The 17003-nt window shown below is 39.7% G+C and overlaps 4 protein-coding genes across 8 annotated transcripts in view; 1 reads left to right on the top strand and 3 right to left on the bottom strand.

Annotated features, from left to right (window-relative positions):
- The window catches only part of NF1 (neurofibromin 1), an 84255-nt gene that overhangs the window by 44491 nt on the left and 22761 nt on the right, over window positions 1–17003 (top strand). For all 5 annotated transcript variants that reach the window (XM_072353789.1, XM_072353787.1, XM_072353788.1 and 2 more), the window contains 3 exons: window positions 14800–15232; window positions 15453–15793; window positions 16332–16534. In XM_072353789.1, the coding sequence (XP_072209890.1) occupies window positions 14800–15232; window positions 15453–15793; window positions 16332–16534 (977 nt within the window). The remainder of the gene's footprint in view (window positions 1–14799; window positions 15233–15452; window positions 15794–16331; window positions 16535–17003) is intronic.
- On the bottom strand, window positions 1129–4933 carry OMG (oligodendrocyte myelin glycoprotein). Its single transcript, XM_072353792.1, has 2 exons — window positions 4776–4933; window positions 1129–4036 (listed from the first exon to the last, which is right to left on the bottom strand). Exon 2 carries the CDS (start codon window positions 4028–4030, stop codon window positions 2717–2719), a length of 1314 nt encoding a protein of 437 aa, XP_072209893.1. The 5' UTR covers window positions 4031–4036; window positions 4776–4933; the 3' UTR covers window positions 1129–2716.
- Window positions 6750–8932, bottom strand: EVI2B (ecotropic viral integration site 2B). The gene is made up of 2 exons (XM_072353759.1): window positions 8822–8932; window positions 6750–7728 (listed from the first exon to the last, which is right to left on the bottom strand). The coding sequence occupies exon 2, from the start codon at window positions 7695–7697 to the stop codon at window positions 6876–6878; it is 822 nt and encodes a 273-aa protein (XP_072209860.1). The 5' UTR covers window positions 7698–7728; window positions 8822–8932; the 3' UTR covers window positions 6750–6875.
- EVI2A (ecotropic viral integration site 2A) lies at window positions 10458–13514 on the bottom strand. Its single transcript, XM_072353748.1, has 2 exons — window positions 13380–13514; window positions 10458–11332 (listed from the first exon to the last, which is right to left on the bottom strand). Exon 2 carries the CDS (start codon window positions 11314–11316, stop codon window positions 10552–10554), a length of 765 nt encoding a protein of 254 aa, XP_072209849.1. The 5' UTR covers window positions 11317–11332; window positions 13380–13514; the 3' UTR covers window positions 10458–10551.

The following is a 17003-nucleotide window of genomic DNA, read 5'->3' as shown; positions in this document are numbered from 1 at the left end:
GTGCCTGCAGTAAACGGCACAACCCCATTTCCACTTCCAAGTGTATATGGCATTGCTTCATACTTCAAAGCCTGGGTAGTAAGTCATTTAGTACAGGACTTGCTTGTTGCCTTGAATAACTTCTGAAAAGCAGGATTTTCCAAAGGTTTGTTGTTTACTGAGTAGTCTAATTGTAATTGCAACATTCTCAGGGTGTTTAAAAGTTAATTCCATGTAGGCTTTTTTGCATCCAATAGGATTTTGCTGAGCCATTCAGCATAGGATGCCAAGAGACGCGTCATGTTTCATGTAATTCTTTCAACATAATATAATTCACTTAAGGTGTTTTAGTCACAGCACTTCATTTTGTGATCTCTGTCTTATCTTTCAAGCTAAGCTGCTCTAAACTGTGTGGGATGACACCATGTGAATAACCTAGGAAATACCTAATTCTGAACGTAATCAGGAAGTTGATACTGTTTTAGAGCCAGTCGCAGTACTTGACAAGTATGACTCCATTCCAAAGAGGATGGCAGGCTGTGGCATTTTCTTTGTACCAGTGCTGCTTACTGGAATTCATCAGTTTACATCAGATTATTTAGCCTGGGGAAAATATATGGGTTGTGCAAGTGGGGAACTCTTTCAGATTACCTGTTGTCGCTTACTAGTATGATGCACTTCTGCATGTGTTGCTTATGATCTAGCTTCTCTAAATTTTGACTTGGGCTTCTCTAAATTTTGGCTTGGATAACTAGTTCTTACATACCTAAAATGTCACTGGTGTGGGCTTTTTGGCTTAAAATGCTTTCTGTGCTGTTTAACATGGAGATACTTTTATTTTTTTTAAGATGTAGGAAGGAGTGCCTTCTCTAATGGGTAAACACAGGTCTTGGGGGGTTGCAAGTTCAAAATGGTAAGGAGCAGAAAGGTAGGCTACTATTGTTATTTCAACAGCTTATTAATAAACAGTATTAGGGAAGTTTGAGTATCAAAATAGTACAGTTTGATCATACTGTAGTTTTTCTCAGTAAGACATAAAGATTGAGCCAAATGCCTGCTTGGAATAGATTAGTGTAATAAAATAGCATCTATTCTGTACAGTTACCTGTCTGCAAGATAATAGTGAAAAGAAACATGGTCACTAGTTCATTTCAATACAAACATAGCTTTATTTTTACTTAAATGCCAATGAAATAACTGTACAAATTCATTGTGCAACATTTACAGTACTGTTAGAAATTAAAACACATTTCTGATTATAGAAATACTGTTCACAATTGGAAAGTTGTGATTTTTCTGATACCAGTGAATATAAATGACCTACAGCCCTGAGTAATACCTAGAAGAAGTAGGTGGAGGACTGCAGTCTTGGTATTGAGGTTTTCTAGATTTTGTAGCACCTTCATGCTACAATAACTGGAAATTAAATGGCCTGAAATGCATGGAAAATATTGAATAAAGATTTGCAATATTAAGTGAATAATACTCTTACAATTAACTTGTTCTTCTGTTTTCATTTCATGCTGTTTGCAAAACTTCATCAGTAGTATATCAAGTACCTTTGCCACATAATTTTCCTGGAGGGGTCATAACCATGCGTGCATCTACTTCTACTCGCTGATGGCGCAGATGTCAAGGAGAATAGCGTTCGTGCTCATCGTTGGAAGGCAAGGCTTGGGCATGTTCAGTGCCATGGCTTGAGTTAAATTTTAAGTCACAAGATTCAAGAATTGTTTAAACGAGAGCTTTGAATGAACTGCTCCATTGATACATGTTGCATAACTTGCTTTTGGAATGGGCAGATATTTTATTTTGGTTATCAAGAAGTCGTAGTTTGAAGCATTCTGGACAAATTCTGATGTAATAACAAGTATTTCAGGTTTTTGATTGTAGGTTAAATTGCTCGATTTTGTTAATGTGTGTAGATTAAACTCCGTGTTATTGGAGAGTGTCATGGCATTGAACATGTTGCATTTTCCTCTACTTCTATCATTTTTATTTCGTACTATGAAGAGCAAGGAATAACTTGCCTGCAATTCTAAGTCAAGACAGAGCAAAAAGAGAGATCAGCCCCTACCACTCTTCCCATGCTGAAGCTGGACCATGTTAGCTTCTCAGTTTACCCCTTCTTAGTAGATAGACATCATGGCATTGCCATATTTAATTCCTAAATTCAAAATGGTTGTTCTTTGTATTTGAAATATCCTAGTACATATGAAGCAAACATAGATATACATGCTAGCAGATTTTCTCAAGAATTGCTTCTGATTAGTGAAACAGCTAGGTTTAGTTTCTTTATATTTTCCCTTCCTTATGCATGGCATCATAACTTACAAATAATCTGTGCTGCTATATTACAGGAACTTCTCACTAGCAAATCAAGCAAGACAATGCAGATATGATACAGGACTTCTATTTTTTTCAGTTGTTTAACGACAAAATAATACAATCAGTACTTAAAATTCAGATGTTTTATTCTGTGCAAGTAAAATTGAAAATTTAAATACAAAATAAGCACATTTTAAAAAACAAGATCATAAGTTAGTTTTACTCAATTAAGACATATTAAAATAAGTAGCAGCTTAGTATCGAGACATTAGTCTGCACTTCTTTAGGAACTGTTATTTTCTTTAGATCAGTCAGACTTTCAGATTTCTCCTGCTTTGATTCATTATTTGACCTGGATGTCTTCCCCCCTGCTATGTATCACAGGAATAACCTCAAAGAGTATGAGCTTCTAGCCAATAAACAGTGCCACTGCATTAAGCATTACAGCATAAAACAAACATATCTCACAGATGCTTGCTCTGGAGGGCACATCAGTATTCAGAATGCTGGTAGTGGCTTCCTCTCTCCTTAAGGTAGCAGTTGTGCTTTGAGGCATTCTGGAGTAGTTTGTTGGCATTCCACTGGTAATACCGAGAGTCATAGGAGTGGTGGATGAGCCCGTTGAATGAGTCAGGCTTGAGTTTACATCGGTTGAATCTTTAATGTAGATGGTGTGTGTGGCAGCTGCTTCATACGTGCTGACCTTCCTGGTTGTTGGCTCTTCAGGATAGAGGAGCAGGGGCCGGTCTGTGTTTGTGAACAGTACTGTCTGGCTTAACGAAGCCAAGGTAGTAACTTCCTTAGCTTTGAATTGTTTATGCATTTTTGTCATTTGGGTTGATTCAGCTGCCGCTGGAGAGGCAGTAGTGTCTGCTGCCTTCATTCCTTTAATCATGAAGCTGGCATCTGGCACAGTGGTGGAGGTTGGCGTGACGTCGGCCCACAGCATAGACTGGTCGGCGCAGGGAGCCCCTTGTACCCTGGCAGTGGTGCCCTGCACCCATTTAAGTAAATAGGAGATATTTTGTTGGTCGCTGCAGGACCATGGATTGTTGTATAGTGTTACTACTTGCAGCTGAAAGAGCTGGTCAAAAGCTTTGTCAGGAATGTATGTGAACTTGTTGTTGTGTAGGTAGAGGCTTGTGAGGTGTTGTAATCTCACCAGTGTTCCTGGAAGTATCTGAGACAAGAAGTTATTGGATAGATCCACTGTCTCTATGTTGTAGGGCATGTTGGTTGGAACTGTCCAGAGTTTGTTGCTGCTGAGGTTGAGAAACTTGAGACTACTCAGTGTGTTGTTGATCAAAACAGCTCTTTCCACCATATTCCTGGAAACATCCAGCACTTTAAGGTTCCACTGGTAAGCTGTGTCAAGTTTCTGAAGGACTTTAATGTTGTTATTTATGGCATATAATTCCCATAAGGACTTGGGCAGATGAGCAGGAACATTCTTGAGCCAATTATTTGAAATATCAAGGGTCCTCAAATTGCTGAATCTTGTCAGCTGGTGATCGAGATCTACAAACTGGTTAAATGACAGATTTAAATACGTAATGTTGTCTTGAAGTCCGTGTGGCAATACTGTTAAATTTCTGCCTGAGCAGTCCACGTTCCTGTTGTTTCCTGAGCATGTACAGTTAGAAGGACAGATACCCAGAACAGTGGGTATGAAAAACAGAAGGACCAGCAGGCAGGTAGATGTTTTCAGTATCTGGTGTTCCATTGCTGCCTAAAAATAAATATACCAAAATGACACCCTTTAAATCCATGTAATGTATTTTATTTATTTGTAAGGGCTGTCTTTGCAGTGATTGGTTGCAGCAGAAATTAAGTAAAAATATCAATAAACCCCTTTGTGGCACGGTCCTTTTTGTATTTGTTCAAGAGAGACTTTACAAAGCATCCCTTCAGAGCCTGTCATGTTGTCTGCCAGAACGAGACTTGTTTTTTCATCTGCCTTTCCCCCTCAAGCTCAAATGAGGGCTTTCTTCCGAAAATGAAAGTCTCTTCCAAACGTTATACAATGTCTGCTTCTTGTTTTTAGTGATTTCAAGCCTATATTATGTTTGGAATAATGTGTTCTTTTATACAGGATGAAAAAATGGCTGTCAACTGGATCTGCTTTACAAATCTCTGCAGTAATGTAGCAGAACCCCCCCATACATGCATGCTGTTTGCTAAAGTAGAATTGCTTAAAATACATCATAAATTGTTAGGAATTTAGTTGGAAACCCAAATTCTGCATTCATAGTAACATGCACAGTCGTACTTTTCCTTATTATTGTGTCGGTTACATTCTCAAAGCTGCTAACACATGTTTGAAAGCTGAATTCATGTTAGTAAGAAATCTCTGACACTGCAGCAAATTCCTGGTGCAAGCATCTCTTATCAACTAATAATTTCATTCTTATTTCTGTCTCTAATTTTGTAGTAGGTTTTGTGATTAAAAACAAAAAACACAAACTTACCGTAATGTCTTCTGCAATATCAGCACATTATTTCTGTGAAAGATTTAGGCTTAGAGGTCGTCTTGTTCTAGAGAGTAGCTACAGTTGCTGTCTGTGGATTGTGCTTGCCTCTTCAGCTGCATCGTATTGCTGCTAGCTGGGGCTCTGCAACCACCTGATCTGCACTACATTGGAGGACTGCAGAGCTGTCGCTGGTGCTGACTCAAATTTATTGCAAAGCATACATATTCAATAAAATAGTTGGGTTTTCTAATTTGAATCAGTTAACATCTTTATATATTTGTAGCCATGATACTGCATCAAAATGTAATGTATTAATTTTTCTTAGTGTATGAACCCATTTAAATGTCCCCATTTTAAAAGTAACTTGTGCTCTTTTCTACCTTCCCTTGGTGTCTGTTTCAGTAAGAAAGGTTGATGTTAATTTAGGTTTCCTATCTTGAGCTTACTTAAACTACCCTGACAGAATATCTTTTCCTAGTTTAAAAATCCTTGGTTTTGTGCTTTGATCAGGTTGTCTCCGTGTTGTTGGGTAATAAAACAGGCTGCAGGACTTCACTGCTTTCTATAGGAAATCTTTATCTGCTTTTCTCCAAACAATATGGCAAGGGTATGCACAGTTTGTAAAGCATACATTAGTAACATACAAAATATGTGCATATATTTTAATGTGGTTCAGTGCATAGAGCCTCAGAGTCTTTGAGTTACCAGAATGCTGTTCTTCAGGCATATGCACTCATATATCTCGTATAAACATCTTTTCCTGCTCTCTTTGTACATGCAGCAGTATTGAATTGCATATGTGCAACTTAAGACTTAATTTTTAGTGGTAGTTTTAGAAATTTAAAGTCAATTGTAATAGGTACAAACACGTGACATCCAAACATATATTCCCTCCCCCAACAAACTCAAGGCTGCAAGTTCTTTGCCATGTCTCTTTGCAGAGATGTCATGGAAACCTAGCCTTGGTATCTAGCAGCTTCTCTCTACAAATCTAGGCATTAAATGCCAGTAAAATAAGTATGTTTCTAATTCACCTCCAAGGATTCCCTTCAATTTACCATCAAATAGTTAAAATAAAAATGCATGGTTCTGTTCAGGATGATGAACTGCTCGTACTTGGGGCCCAGAAAGGAATCTCTCCAACACCTGGAGTTAAAGGAACCTGAAATCTAGACAACCTTAAACCAGTTTTTCAATAACATTGAATCCATTCTGAAAATCCTACTTGAGGGGAAGAAATTAGTAAACATGTGCAGCTAATTCTGATAGTCATTTGCCTGGATGTTCTGTGAACTGTTTGTTTCTGTAGCCATATCCTGTTTTTCACATCCACTATACTACCAAAAGTTATACTACTATATTACTGAAAGATAACTCAAAGTAATGGGAGTTTTTACATCAGTAAGCATTTCATCAGTCTTTGATCTGGAGCTCTTCTTCCTCTTAATAAAGGACTGGTAGCTGCTGGGGGCTTTGCTCTGAATACCTGTTATCCACAGTTCCCCAGCGGTTCCTCAGTCTGATGCAGAAAATAGACCTCTGAGACGGTCTGTATGTGTGCATGCCAGAGCATTTGGACTGTTTTGAATTAGAAGCTTTGTATCTAAGCGAATAACTCTGTTATGCTTTAAGCAACCAAAACATCTTCAAATTAGAAAGCTTTATTAAAATTAACTTGAATTCATTGCGTTCATTTTAGTCTAATAGAACAAACCTTTGCAAGAAACTCTGAGTCCCTCTAAAGTTTTACTCTCCACGTCCATCTGCATGTTTCATGTACTGACACACAAAGGTACACACACAGTTTTCTGCAGCCTCCAAAGCCAGGAATCGTTGGCTATCTGCACAGTGGAGTCGCTATTATGCCATGCAGTGGGCACCAGGCGTGCTGTCTTCTGGTGTGATCATGATTTGTTTCAGGCAGAAAGGGGGAGTGCTTCCCTTTTGTGAAAGCTGATGTTGAGAAATGCTGGGGAGCTGTTGCTTCTGCTGCGGTCTCACTGTTCTTGCCGGTGTCAACTTCTTCATTATTCAGTTATTTGAAGAGTACTTCACTTAAGAAAAATGAGAAGCATTTTGGAAAGTTATTTTGGCAATCTACTGGGGATGTTCTGGCTGTGGCAGAGGCTCACAAATCTCTTCAGTAATTAGCTCGGGTGGTGGAGGATATGGTTCTTTCATTTCTGAGGGCAGTTCCTCTTGCTGGCCAGGATCCGAGGTGTGCTCCTCAGCTGGCCCAGTGAGCCATTCGGGGGGAGGAGGCAGCTCGGAGCACTCAGCAAGCTGTGGGCACAGCACCTGTTCTGGACTTGCTGCTTCTGGGCTGGGAGCTGTTGCTCCAGCAGTGTTGGTGGTGGAGCAGCCATGTTCTGCTGGGGGCTGCTGCGTGCTGGTGGTGCCATTGGGTGGTTTCTCTGATGCAGGAGGGTCATGTTGTATCAATGCTTCTTCTCTTAATTTCCAAGGCAACATAAATAAAACTGATGAACGTTTGGTAGCCTGGCCAGAGTCCATAAAGGCATCTGGAGTGTCTCCATCTGCAAATGGAGACTGACCTGCCCAGTTTGAATCGGCTAGCAACGGCTTCTTGCAGCATTTCCATAGAACAATCGCACTAATAGCGATCACCATACCAACCAAAACAATGCCCATTATCATTGCTGCTACCCAGCTGCCATTAGTGGGCTCTATGTGTAGTTCAGGCCGCTGTGGCAGTGTTGTCCCAGCAGTCAGAGTTCCTGCAGGCTTCTGCATGCTGGGGCTGGTTGTTTGCAGTTGGTACGTTGTAGCCTCTGCCGGGCTCCTGGTGCTGGTATACGCGCTGCTTTCATTTGTGGAAGCATTTGAAGGTATTTCAATGGAAAGTGATTCCCAAATTTCTCCACAGAAGAGGACCAGTATTACTGCATTGTTGACCATTTTCCTTCAGTCTGTTTGAATATGTTCCCTCCTACATCAAGAATAAAGTAAAACACACTAAATTGAGCTTGAAGTGACACCACTGATGCCAGACAATTTTATATTTACAGTCTAAAAAAATTAGGCTAGATTAAACCTGCATGTTTTTTGCCATTTGTGCGATCAACAGCTTTGACACTGACATCAATATCATGGTGGGTTCTTTGTTTTCCACCTTCTCTGAAAAAGACGTTTGGAGAGAAGTGCAAAGTTTGTTTCAAGCTAACTTTTATCTATCACAGAAATGATTATGGATGCGAAATGAAATATGAAGCCCTCACAGCAGTATTGACAAGCAAGAGTAAAGAAAAGTGTCCTACTTTATGTATGGAGGACTGAGAGAAACCTAGAGATAAGCTGAGACCTGGGTAAAAGGTTCTTAAAGGTTTATTTCCTGTTCTTCCCACACTTCCGCAGTTAAGGTTAGAATGTAATAATCTTGCAAAGGTTTCCAAATATTGCAGATGCAATGGTACAGAACTCCAATGTTAAGCTGCCTTTGTAAATTAACTCCTGCATGGGGGACAGTTTTTGTAACAGGAGGTTGGGCTAACGTTAAGAGGTTGGGATGGAGCAGGCTTTTTTCCCTGCTCAGAGTTCAGGTTTCAGAATGTTTGTGTGACACAAAGCGTTAAGATACAGCCACCCATCGTGATTTCTATCTGAAGTGACTTTGTGCATTTTGAGATAATTTGTGATCACGCTGCTCATGTGAAGCTGCCTCTGGAGCTTCAGTATGTGCAACTATAGAAGTGCGTTTCAGATGCAGCAATGCAAACACAGCAGATTAATGCTTCTAGAGGACGTGATCTAAACTGTAAGAATTAAAACAGATAAAATTGACACCATTTGATTTCCTTCTGCTCAAAAATATATTCTGCTTCAAAGTCTATTAAAATGCTGCATACGTGTAGAGCTCGTGACAGCTCACAGTAGCAACAGCTTAAGAACTAGATGGAATGCCTGCACCTTCAAAGTACTCCAGGAACTTTGAATTAGCTGAGGAAGTGCTATACCAATTGCAGTTCATTTAAAAATAAATAATGCAAATATTAAGCCTTTACATTTTGAAATTTGATTCTTACCTTTGTCTTGTGTCAAGCAAGCAGTCTCTTTTCTTTGTTTGAAGCCTTAGGAGGACAGACAGTACTAGGAGTCGAGCAGCTCTAAAATGGCTTGTTTCACGTTGAAGCAAGTTTCTGCAGCTAAAGAGGAAGTTTACCAACACTTGCTGCAGGAAGTATCAAGAGTAGGAGGATTACTAAGAAGCTTAGCTCAAGGGTTGCATGATTTAAAAGCAAACTTTTCAGCTCAATTGTCTTTATGAAACTGAAATAGTTAGGTGGCCTTTGCTGTGTATGTGCCTGTTACATAGGAATTCATGAACGCTTGTTTTCCACCCTTGTTCAAAATAGATGTGGTTACAAATTTTTTGAATGACACAGAGCTAAGTTTGGATTGGATTTCATTTTTACTGATAAAAATTCAGTGGTGGTTTTGATGAGCTATCATTGTTATTAATGGAAATGCAACCGTAGGCTCACTACAGTGAGTCATAGAGTACTATCTGATCACGAGGTGCTGGCTTGCACATCTTCCTTTAGGTAGCTGTGTTACAGGCAGATAGCAGCAGATCTCACCCTTTGGCGGCCTCCCCTTCCCCACTCTGCTTTTCTGTCAGGACAGTGCTGGTACCTGTTGCCACCATTAAAGAAGGACTGTTCTAAGCAGTTGTTTTCCTGCTGACTTTCTTTGTCCATATTATAACCCAAACTACCTTTTGTCTCCTTGAGCGTTTTGGCCAAGAAAGGCTGCCTGCCAAAAGAAACATGCACAAGTCTTATCTTCATGGCATTTATTAAGTGCATTCTTGTGCCTTCCACCACAGCTATCCCATATCCCATGCCTACTGCTGTGTTCTGCTGGCTGTGCTGGCTCTTCAGTCTCTTACCAACTCCTGCTGCACATGCAAATCCCGTGCTGATATTAGGACTCGCACTTTCTTGAGTCTTTTACCTCATCCAAGTTGCCTTCAATCCTGGCAGTTTCCACCTGCCTTTGGCCACAGATCCCACCCTCATTACTGTTTCTTGTCCTTCTTTCCACTGATAGGATCATGATTCTCTACTTTTTTTTCGTGATGCTGCTGTTTTACCCCTTATGACTTTGAGAAAAAACAACATAAACTTTATTTAAAAACTGACGTTTCTGGTTTATTGATGGTTACAAAAAAGAGTTCTTATATTTTAACATACAGTGCAAACTTCACATGTTTACACCTAAATTCAAAGCAAAATGCGTGATTGCTCTCAGCCTGGTTCAAAAGCAGTTAAGCTGATTTAAGAAGTTTTGATGGAATAAACCTGCAAAGACATTTTAACAGAATAGTTCCTGATTCAATAATGGCATCAACATTGTGACTGAATTATGGTTTTCTTAGAATAGCAAGTGGGATGTGCCAATGTAGCACTTCAATCTACATAAATATAGCATATTCAAACCGTCCTTTCCTTTTTTTGTCCCTCAGTGGTCTTTAAAAATGGCAAAGTTCTGTCCTGCTTTATCCTGTTTGGTTCCTACAACCATGATTTCTGGTTAAAGGAGTTAAAACAGCCTTGGTGCTGTTTCTAAAAATCAATGCAGTCCTACTCCCTTCTAGATGTGCAGGTTTTTACAGCATACCCACTACATTAAAAATGAGAAACCTGGAGGTTTAGTCTTCCCATGTTGCAGTGTGTGTTGTTACTTGAAAGCCAAGTTTTTGTCTCGTATTAATCCAGTATAAAATGTAAAAGCTGAAGGTCTTTTTAGCTGACTAAATCTCAACTACAAAATTGGTTGAGTTGCTTTTGTGTGACATTGTTTCTTTGCTTTCGTGTTTATTATTTGTGTCTTTAGTGTAACTCTCAGTAGATTCATCTTGGGTTTTCGTTTGGATTGCAGCATCTCTCGCTGATAGCAAGTCCTGCATTACCAAGTCAGTCCCAGTTGTCTCCTTAGGTGTCCTCTGCCACGTTCCTGCTGCGCTTGGCCAGAAGCTGTTGGTAGCCAGAATATCACAATTACTCCTGGGCCGACGTTTTCCTTGTTGAGCTTTTTTGAGATAGGAGAGTTTATTTGCTATTACAATAGTTGACAGAAACAAGAAGGTGCAGATGAGTACAAGGGCTGCTATTATAATGAAGCAAATCAGTATAAGAAACTTATTGTCTTCACATGTTTCTTTTGTCATGGTGATCTTGGGTTTGCTGGTGTTCCTAGGTTCTCCAGTGTTGGGAAAACTTTGGGCAGAGGAAGATGTGGAGGAGTTTGGGTCCATTGTTGAAGATAAAGCCTGGGGGGTGGCTGTCTGCATTTCAGCAATGGATGTTGGTTTCCCATTAAAATCAGTGCCTGGAAGGGATGTTGTGTTGTCTTCTGTTATGTTCTGACTGCAAGTTAGGTTTTGGCAGATTGGATCCCAGATTTCATTGGTAACCCTGGGGTAGTCGGTACGGTTTGCACTTATTTGCAAACACAATGAAAAGATTATCCCAAGAGGGAAAGCAGAATGTGGTCTGCCGTGTCTCTTTGTCTTCATCTTCCTCTTCAGTCACCTACAAAAACAGAAATTCTGGTGTTAGGAATTAGCAATGCCAGTTCTTAGAGGTTTGAATCAGACTTCTTGGGTTTAGTATCAAGCAGCTTTTCTGGTCAGAAATGTGTTGTAACTTGGCCTCGTGCTCACCATGTGTAGGAGGGAGCATTCAGCTGCTTGGAATCCTGACTGAATTGGTGGTCTCGAACTTCAGCTCTTACAGTGTTAAATTCCAATGTTTGGAGGTTTATGTGTGATGTACATGAAGACGAAAAAAGAACATGGAACAGAGGAAAGTATTTTCTGCTGTGTGCTCAGTGATTTGTGCATGTACGTACAGAGTCTGCCGTAGTTCCTCCTCTTCAAAGCTAACCATATTACATCTTTAAGTTCATCACTTCTGCTTTTAAATGGGGAAGGGAGGCACCACCCACATAAAACCTACAAAGTACCATCTTTTCTTCACCATGTTTCCCCAAATATGGGAGAAGTAACTGCACTTGTACAGATGGCCAATTGGGGAGCTCTAATTGAAAATGTTCCTGTAAGTGGCAGCAGTAACTTCTTCTAATTCTTATTTCTTATCTCAGCTGTCTGGAGTTTTTCATAAATCCCTAGGAAAATGTTTGTTCTTTAATATCTGATTCACTGTACAAAAGGCTGTTTATCACAAACGTACTTCAGATTGTGACGTTTCCTTCAAACCTCTGAAATTATGCAGATTACCATTAGTATTCTGCTCTGCTCAACATTGGGGTAATATTCAGATTTGTGCCGTGAGTCAGAGACAAATAGGATAATCTCAGAGTGATGTTGACAAGTGAGAGAAGTTACTGCATCGTGTCTGTGCTGAGTCTTCTCAGGTTTGCACATGTGAGACACACTCAGGTCTTATGGCTGGTTGTTGTGCTCCTCATCTCTTACCTGTCCCTGTTAACAGAGTGAAACGGTTCCTCCAAATGCTGTAGATTACATCTTGTTTGCGTACAAATGCTATCATGAAGAATTACTGACATTAACAGTGCTGCTTGTAGAATTGTGTTTCTTCTTGAAGCTGTTACTTTAGAGGTAACAAAGCTCATCTATATGCTTCTAGGTTTTGGTAATTTTGAAATGTACCAAAAATAAATTTGCTTTTGCCATAGTTGAAACTTAGTTCATTTACCAGAGAACTTAATGTGTTCACACTCAAAAATCAGAAAGGTAAGCTTGCCTGTCTTTTCAGCATCCAAATGACATCTTTCATACTGCTGGAGCCCCCCAGGGAAAGGAAGGGAGTGATAGGCCTGGGGTGTAAGCAGCGAGCAGACAGTGCTGCTTACATGGCTGAGGAGAGGAAAATATATTTGTATCTTTCTTTGCAGTTCACACATCACGTAGAACTTTAGTCCTTATTGTTAAGTTTGAATTAGAAACGATCTTAGTAATCAGCTACAGCTTGGGTACAATATTTATCTTTCTATAGTAACGGTTACTTGGGGAATGTTGCACTCTTCAAAAAGGAGGAAAAGCAGCAACAGCAAAACCTTTTTGGGGGGAGGGAAACAAAACATTTCACAAAGTTTCTGCATGGCGTGCAGAAATGAGGTGCATTTCCTGGTACAGATGCACTCCAATCTTTTCTGCCCGGTAACTGCAGCTGTACGACTGTTTATTTGGACCAGATATGGCTTTCTTAAAAGTAAAGAAACCAGTATTGTTAAGGGCTTCAGTTAAAATCGTGTTAGCAAAACTGATCATTAAATGGCTTTTACTTTATAGCTCAACCCTTTGTGCCCAGGTATTGATAGGATCCTCTGCCAGTGCACAGTAAGAGCTGCAGTGCTTAGGACCTACAGAGCAGCGTAGACTGCCACTGTTGGTTCCTCAGAGTCTGACTGTGAACAAATTTTAACATCACTAGAAGCAATTGTTGATCAGATTCCTTAAATCAGGCATTGAATTGTACTTAAAAAAAACCAAAAAAAACAAAAAAGCCAAACTTACTTTCATGTATAATTTCCTACAAAATCTTAAGACCTTAATCTTGAAGTGGAACTGAAAGTAGAAGGAAAATGTGCACTTACCTTTCCAAGGTGCAGTCGAAAGCAAGCTGGTATTTAGGTATTTAGTCTTTTAACAGTAAGCTTTCTTTGTGCATGTGTTTGCTCTTTGGATGCAAACGTCAATTAACATGAAGCAAGTAGACTTGGACAGTGCTGTTGTGTTGGTTTTTTTTTTTTAAGCAAATCTGTAACTGAAATTACATGTCCTGTATTCTAAGTGGAGAACTAAAACCACAGTGATGACACACTTCCTTCTTTTTTTCTTCTTCTTTTTTTCTTTTTAAAAACAACTATGCCATGACATGTTAGAGGGGGAAAAACACCAACTTGCCCAAATTAGCTTTCTGAGTAACAGGAAGTAACACAGGAAAACAAAGTCTCTTGGGCAGACAAATGCATTTGTGAAGTGTATCTCCTTCGTTATGCTGTGCTCAGTTGATTTACCTCAGATGTCACCAAGAGCAGCATCTCTCTGATCAAAATGACTTGAGCTTGCAGTAGCGTTTTCCATAGGCTGTTTTGCTTTGAAAGAGTTGAGTTGATACTAGCTCAAAGCAGGCACGAGTACTTAGTACTTAGTACTTAGTACTTAGTACTTAGTACTTAGTACTGCTGAGTTTGACTTTTTAATTCTTTCTAGTAAAATTTAATCTGTGCTAACTCCGAAAACTTGGTTCAGACAGCTCTGCCCAATCTCATAAAATTCAGCAGATCATTAAATGAGAAAAAAGGGTTCTTAATATTTCCATAGTACCTGAATGCTTACCAGGTAAGAGTTACTTCACAGATGGATCCTCTGTACTACTCAAAGGACCAGCCGTTCTTAGTAATGATCCACTGAGCATCAGAGTACGTTATTGTGCTTTCTGCAGTATTTGGCAGATAAAGTGAGCTGAAAAAAATTATATGTGGGTGTTTAATTAGTCTTAACCAAGACTATTTAAATAATTTATTTCTATGTATAAAAGTAGGTATAATATGAATGTGTAGAAATGTGTTAAAAATAATAATAATAAAAATGGAGTTTGGGGTAATACTTTACATCTTTTTTCAAAGAATCCCTTAACTTGCATCAGCTTTGAGCCAATTGGTGCACTCTTCCTCACCAGTGTGGATTTTATTTCTCCTTTTGTTGGAGATGCTGGATGAGCCCCCTGGCTGTCCAGAGACTTCATGACTGTGGTAGGTGGTGTGGCACTACAAAATGAAGTTAAATCCAAACCAAGCTTTAGCATACTGGACACTGAATGTGGTTGGAGTATGAGCCGTGACAGAAATTAGGCTATGGATGCCAGTCCAATATCATTGCTTTGAGTCTGACATTTTTGGGACTATGTAAATGTCAATCTGTTTTAGTGTAGCAGTGTCTGACGCACCACTGAAATGTTCTGTTATGGATCTAAAAGGCAAACCCAACAGCGTCTGTCATGTTTTCTTACAGTTTCAAGACTGGTCAGATCAATGGAGATTTATTGATATACCACGTCCTGCTAACTCTGAAGCCATACTACGCAAAGCCATATGAAATTGTAGTGGACCTCACGCATGCTGGCCCCAGCAATCGCTTTAAAACAGACTTTCTTTCTAAATGGTTTGTAGTTTTTCCAGGCTTTGCTTATGAAAATGTCTCAGCAGTTTTTATTTACAACTGTAATTCTTGGGTCAGAGAATACACCAAATACCACGAAAGACTCTTGACAGGTTTGAAAGGAAGCAAAAGGCTTATTTTTATAGACTCTCCAGGAAAACTGGCGGAGCACATTGAACATGACCAGCAGAAACTTCCAGCAGCTACCTTAGCTTTGGAAGAGGACTTGAAAGTATTTCACAATGCCCTCAAATTGGCTCACAAAGACACCAAAGTGTCTATCAAAGTAAGTATTTTGATGCTTTACTAGTGAATTGTTCTGTTTTGATAAGATCTTGAATGCATTTCTGCTTTTAATTTTCTTCCCTATCTCATAGAGAAATCACAGCACAAAGTATTATTGCATACAGTTTCATACATTTATCTCGGTCAGATAGAAATGTCAGCCTTGTCTCTCTGTGTCATTAAAAGCAGGTGCGCAACCATTTCTTTATTCTCTTTCTAAGGTTGGATCAACGGCTGTGCAGGTGACATCAGCAGAACGAACACGAGTCCTGGGACAGACAGTGTTTTTAAATGATATATACTATGCCTCTGAAATTGAGGAAATATGTCTTGTTGATGAGAATCAGTTTACACTGACGATTGCCAACCAGGGAACACCACTCACCTTCATGCATCAGGAGTGTGAAGCCATTGTGAGGTCCATTATTCATATACGGACACGGTGGGAGCTGTCACAACCAGACTCCATCCCACAGCACACTAAAATTCGCCCTAAGGATGTTCCTGGAACACTACTGAACATAGCGTTGCTCAACCTGGGAAGCTCAGACCCCAGTTTGCGGTATTGATCTTTTAAATTAATTTCCCTTTATAAGGAAAAGTGCAGCTTGCAATATATGTTTATTGGGTACATTTGATCTGCTTGGTGTTGAACTTCCTGCTTAATAACTGTACCTTGCAGAGCAAGTTCTTGGGTCTCATCAGAGAGGGCTGCCTCCAAAAATGAGTCCTTGCTCACTGGGAGCCTCTGTGGCCCTTGGCTCCTGCCTCTCAGGTGCATTTGGAAATACTTAGCATTTCCAGGAACTGGATGCTCTTCTGAGGAGTCCAGTACCAAGTTCTTCAAGCATACTCTGTCACCTTGTCAGAAACAGTTTAAAATGAAGGAGTAATTTAATTCATTTGTCCAAGGCAAATGTTGCCTCTGAATCTTAACTGATGCAGAAAAGCAGCTCAGGGTTTAAATATAGTACATTATATAACAATATTGATTTGGTTTTGGAAATGTGACTGCCATTACTGTGATGTCTCAGTGTAATGTGTGTATTTTAAAACAGACAAGAAGACTATTACAAATCACATTGCTTGCTTTGTTACAGGTCTGCTGCCTATAATCTTCTGTGTGCCTTAACCTGTACCTTTAATTTAAAGATTGAGGGCCAGTTACTGGAAACTTCAGGTCTATGTATTCCTGCCAACAACACACTCTTTATTGTGTCTATTAGTAAGACTCTTGCAGCTAACGAGCCACACCTTACCCTAGAATTCTTGGAAGAGTGTATTTCAGGATTTAGCAAATCTAGTAAGTAACACTGGTCTTCCTCAGTACTAACCATGAACACGAAACAACTAAAGCTGATAGCTGTCAAGTTTAACAATTTAGTCATGTTGCTGAATCACAGCAAGTTTAAGTTACTAATGCTTCCTGGAACTGATGTGGACGTTTTCAAGATGACCCGCTTATATTTGTTTCTTAATAATCAAGTTTTATCAGATAATTCTGTATTTCTGTGATTCTCAGAAGCCAATGTTGTGACCTGGGGGGGCATCTGTTGGAGCAGAAACTCCAACAGTACTTTGATTTACACACTTGAATGTACCCTTTTCTTTCTGCGTGGAAAGAAATGAAGCAGCCCAAGCCCAGTCTTTGTAGCTTTCACCAGCCATCTCATTTATCTAGACACTTACTCAGTGTGATCACAGCACAAATTATTTATTTCATACCCCTGACAGTTTTGTACAGTGAGTTCTCTGGTGGACAGATCTATCAC

This window comes from Excalfactoria chinensis, chromosome 19 (genome assembly GCF_039878825.1).
Source record: "Excalfactoria chinensis isolate bCotChi1 chromosome 19, bCotChi1.hap2, whole genome shotgun sequence".
Lineage (NCBI taxonomy): Eukaryota > Metazoa > Chordata > Aves > Galliformes > Phasianidae > Excalfactoria > Excalfactoria chinensis.
This window is presented reverse-complemented; position numbering and strand designations above follow the sequence as displayed.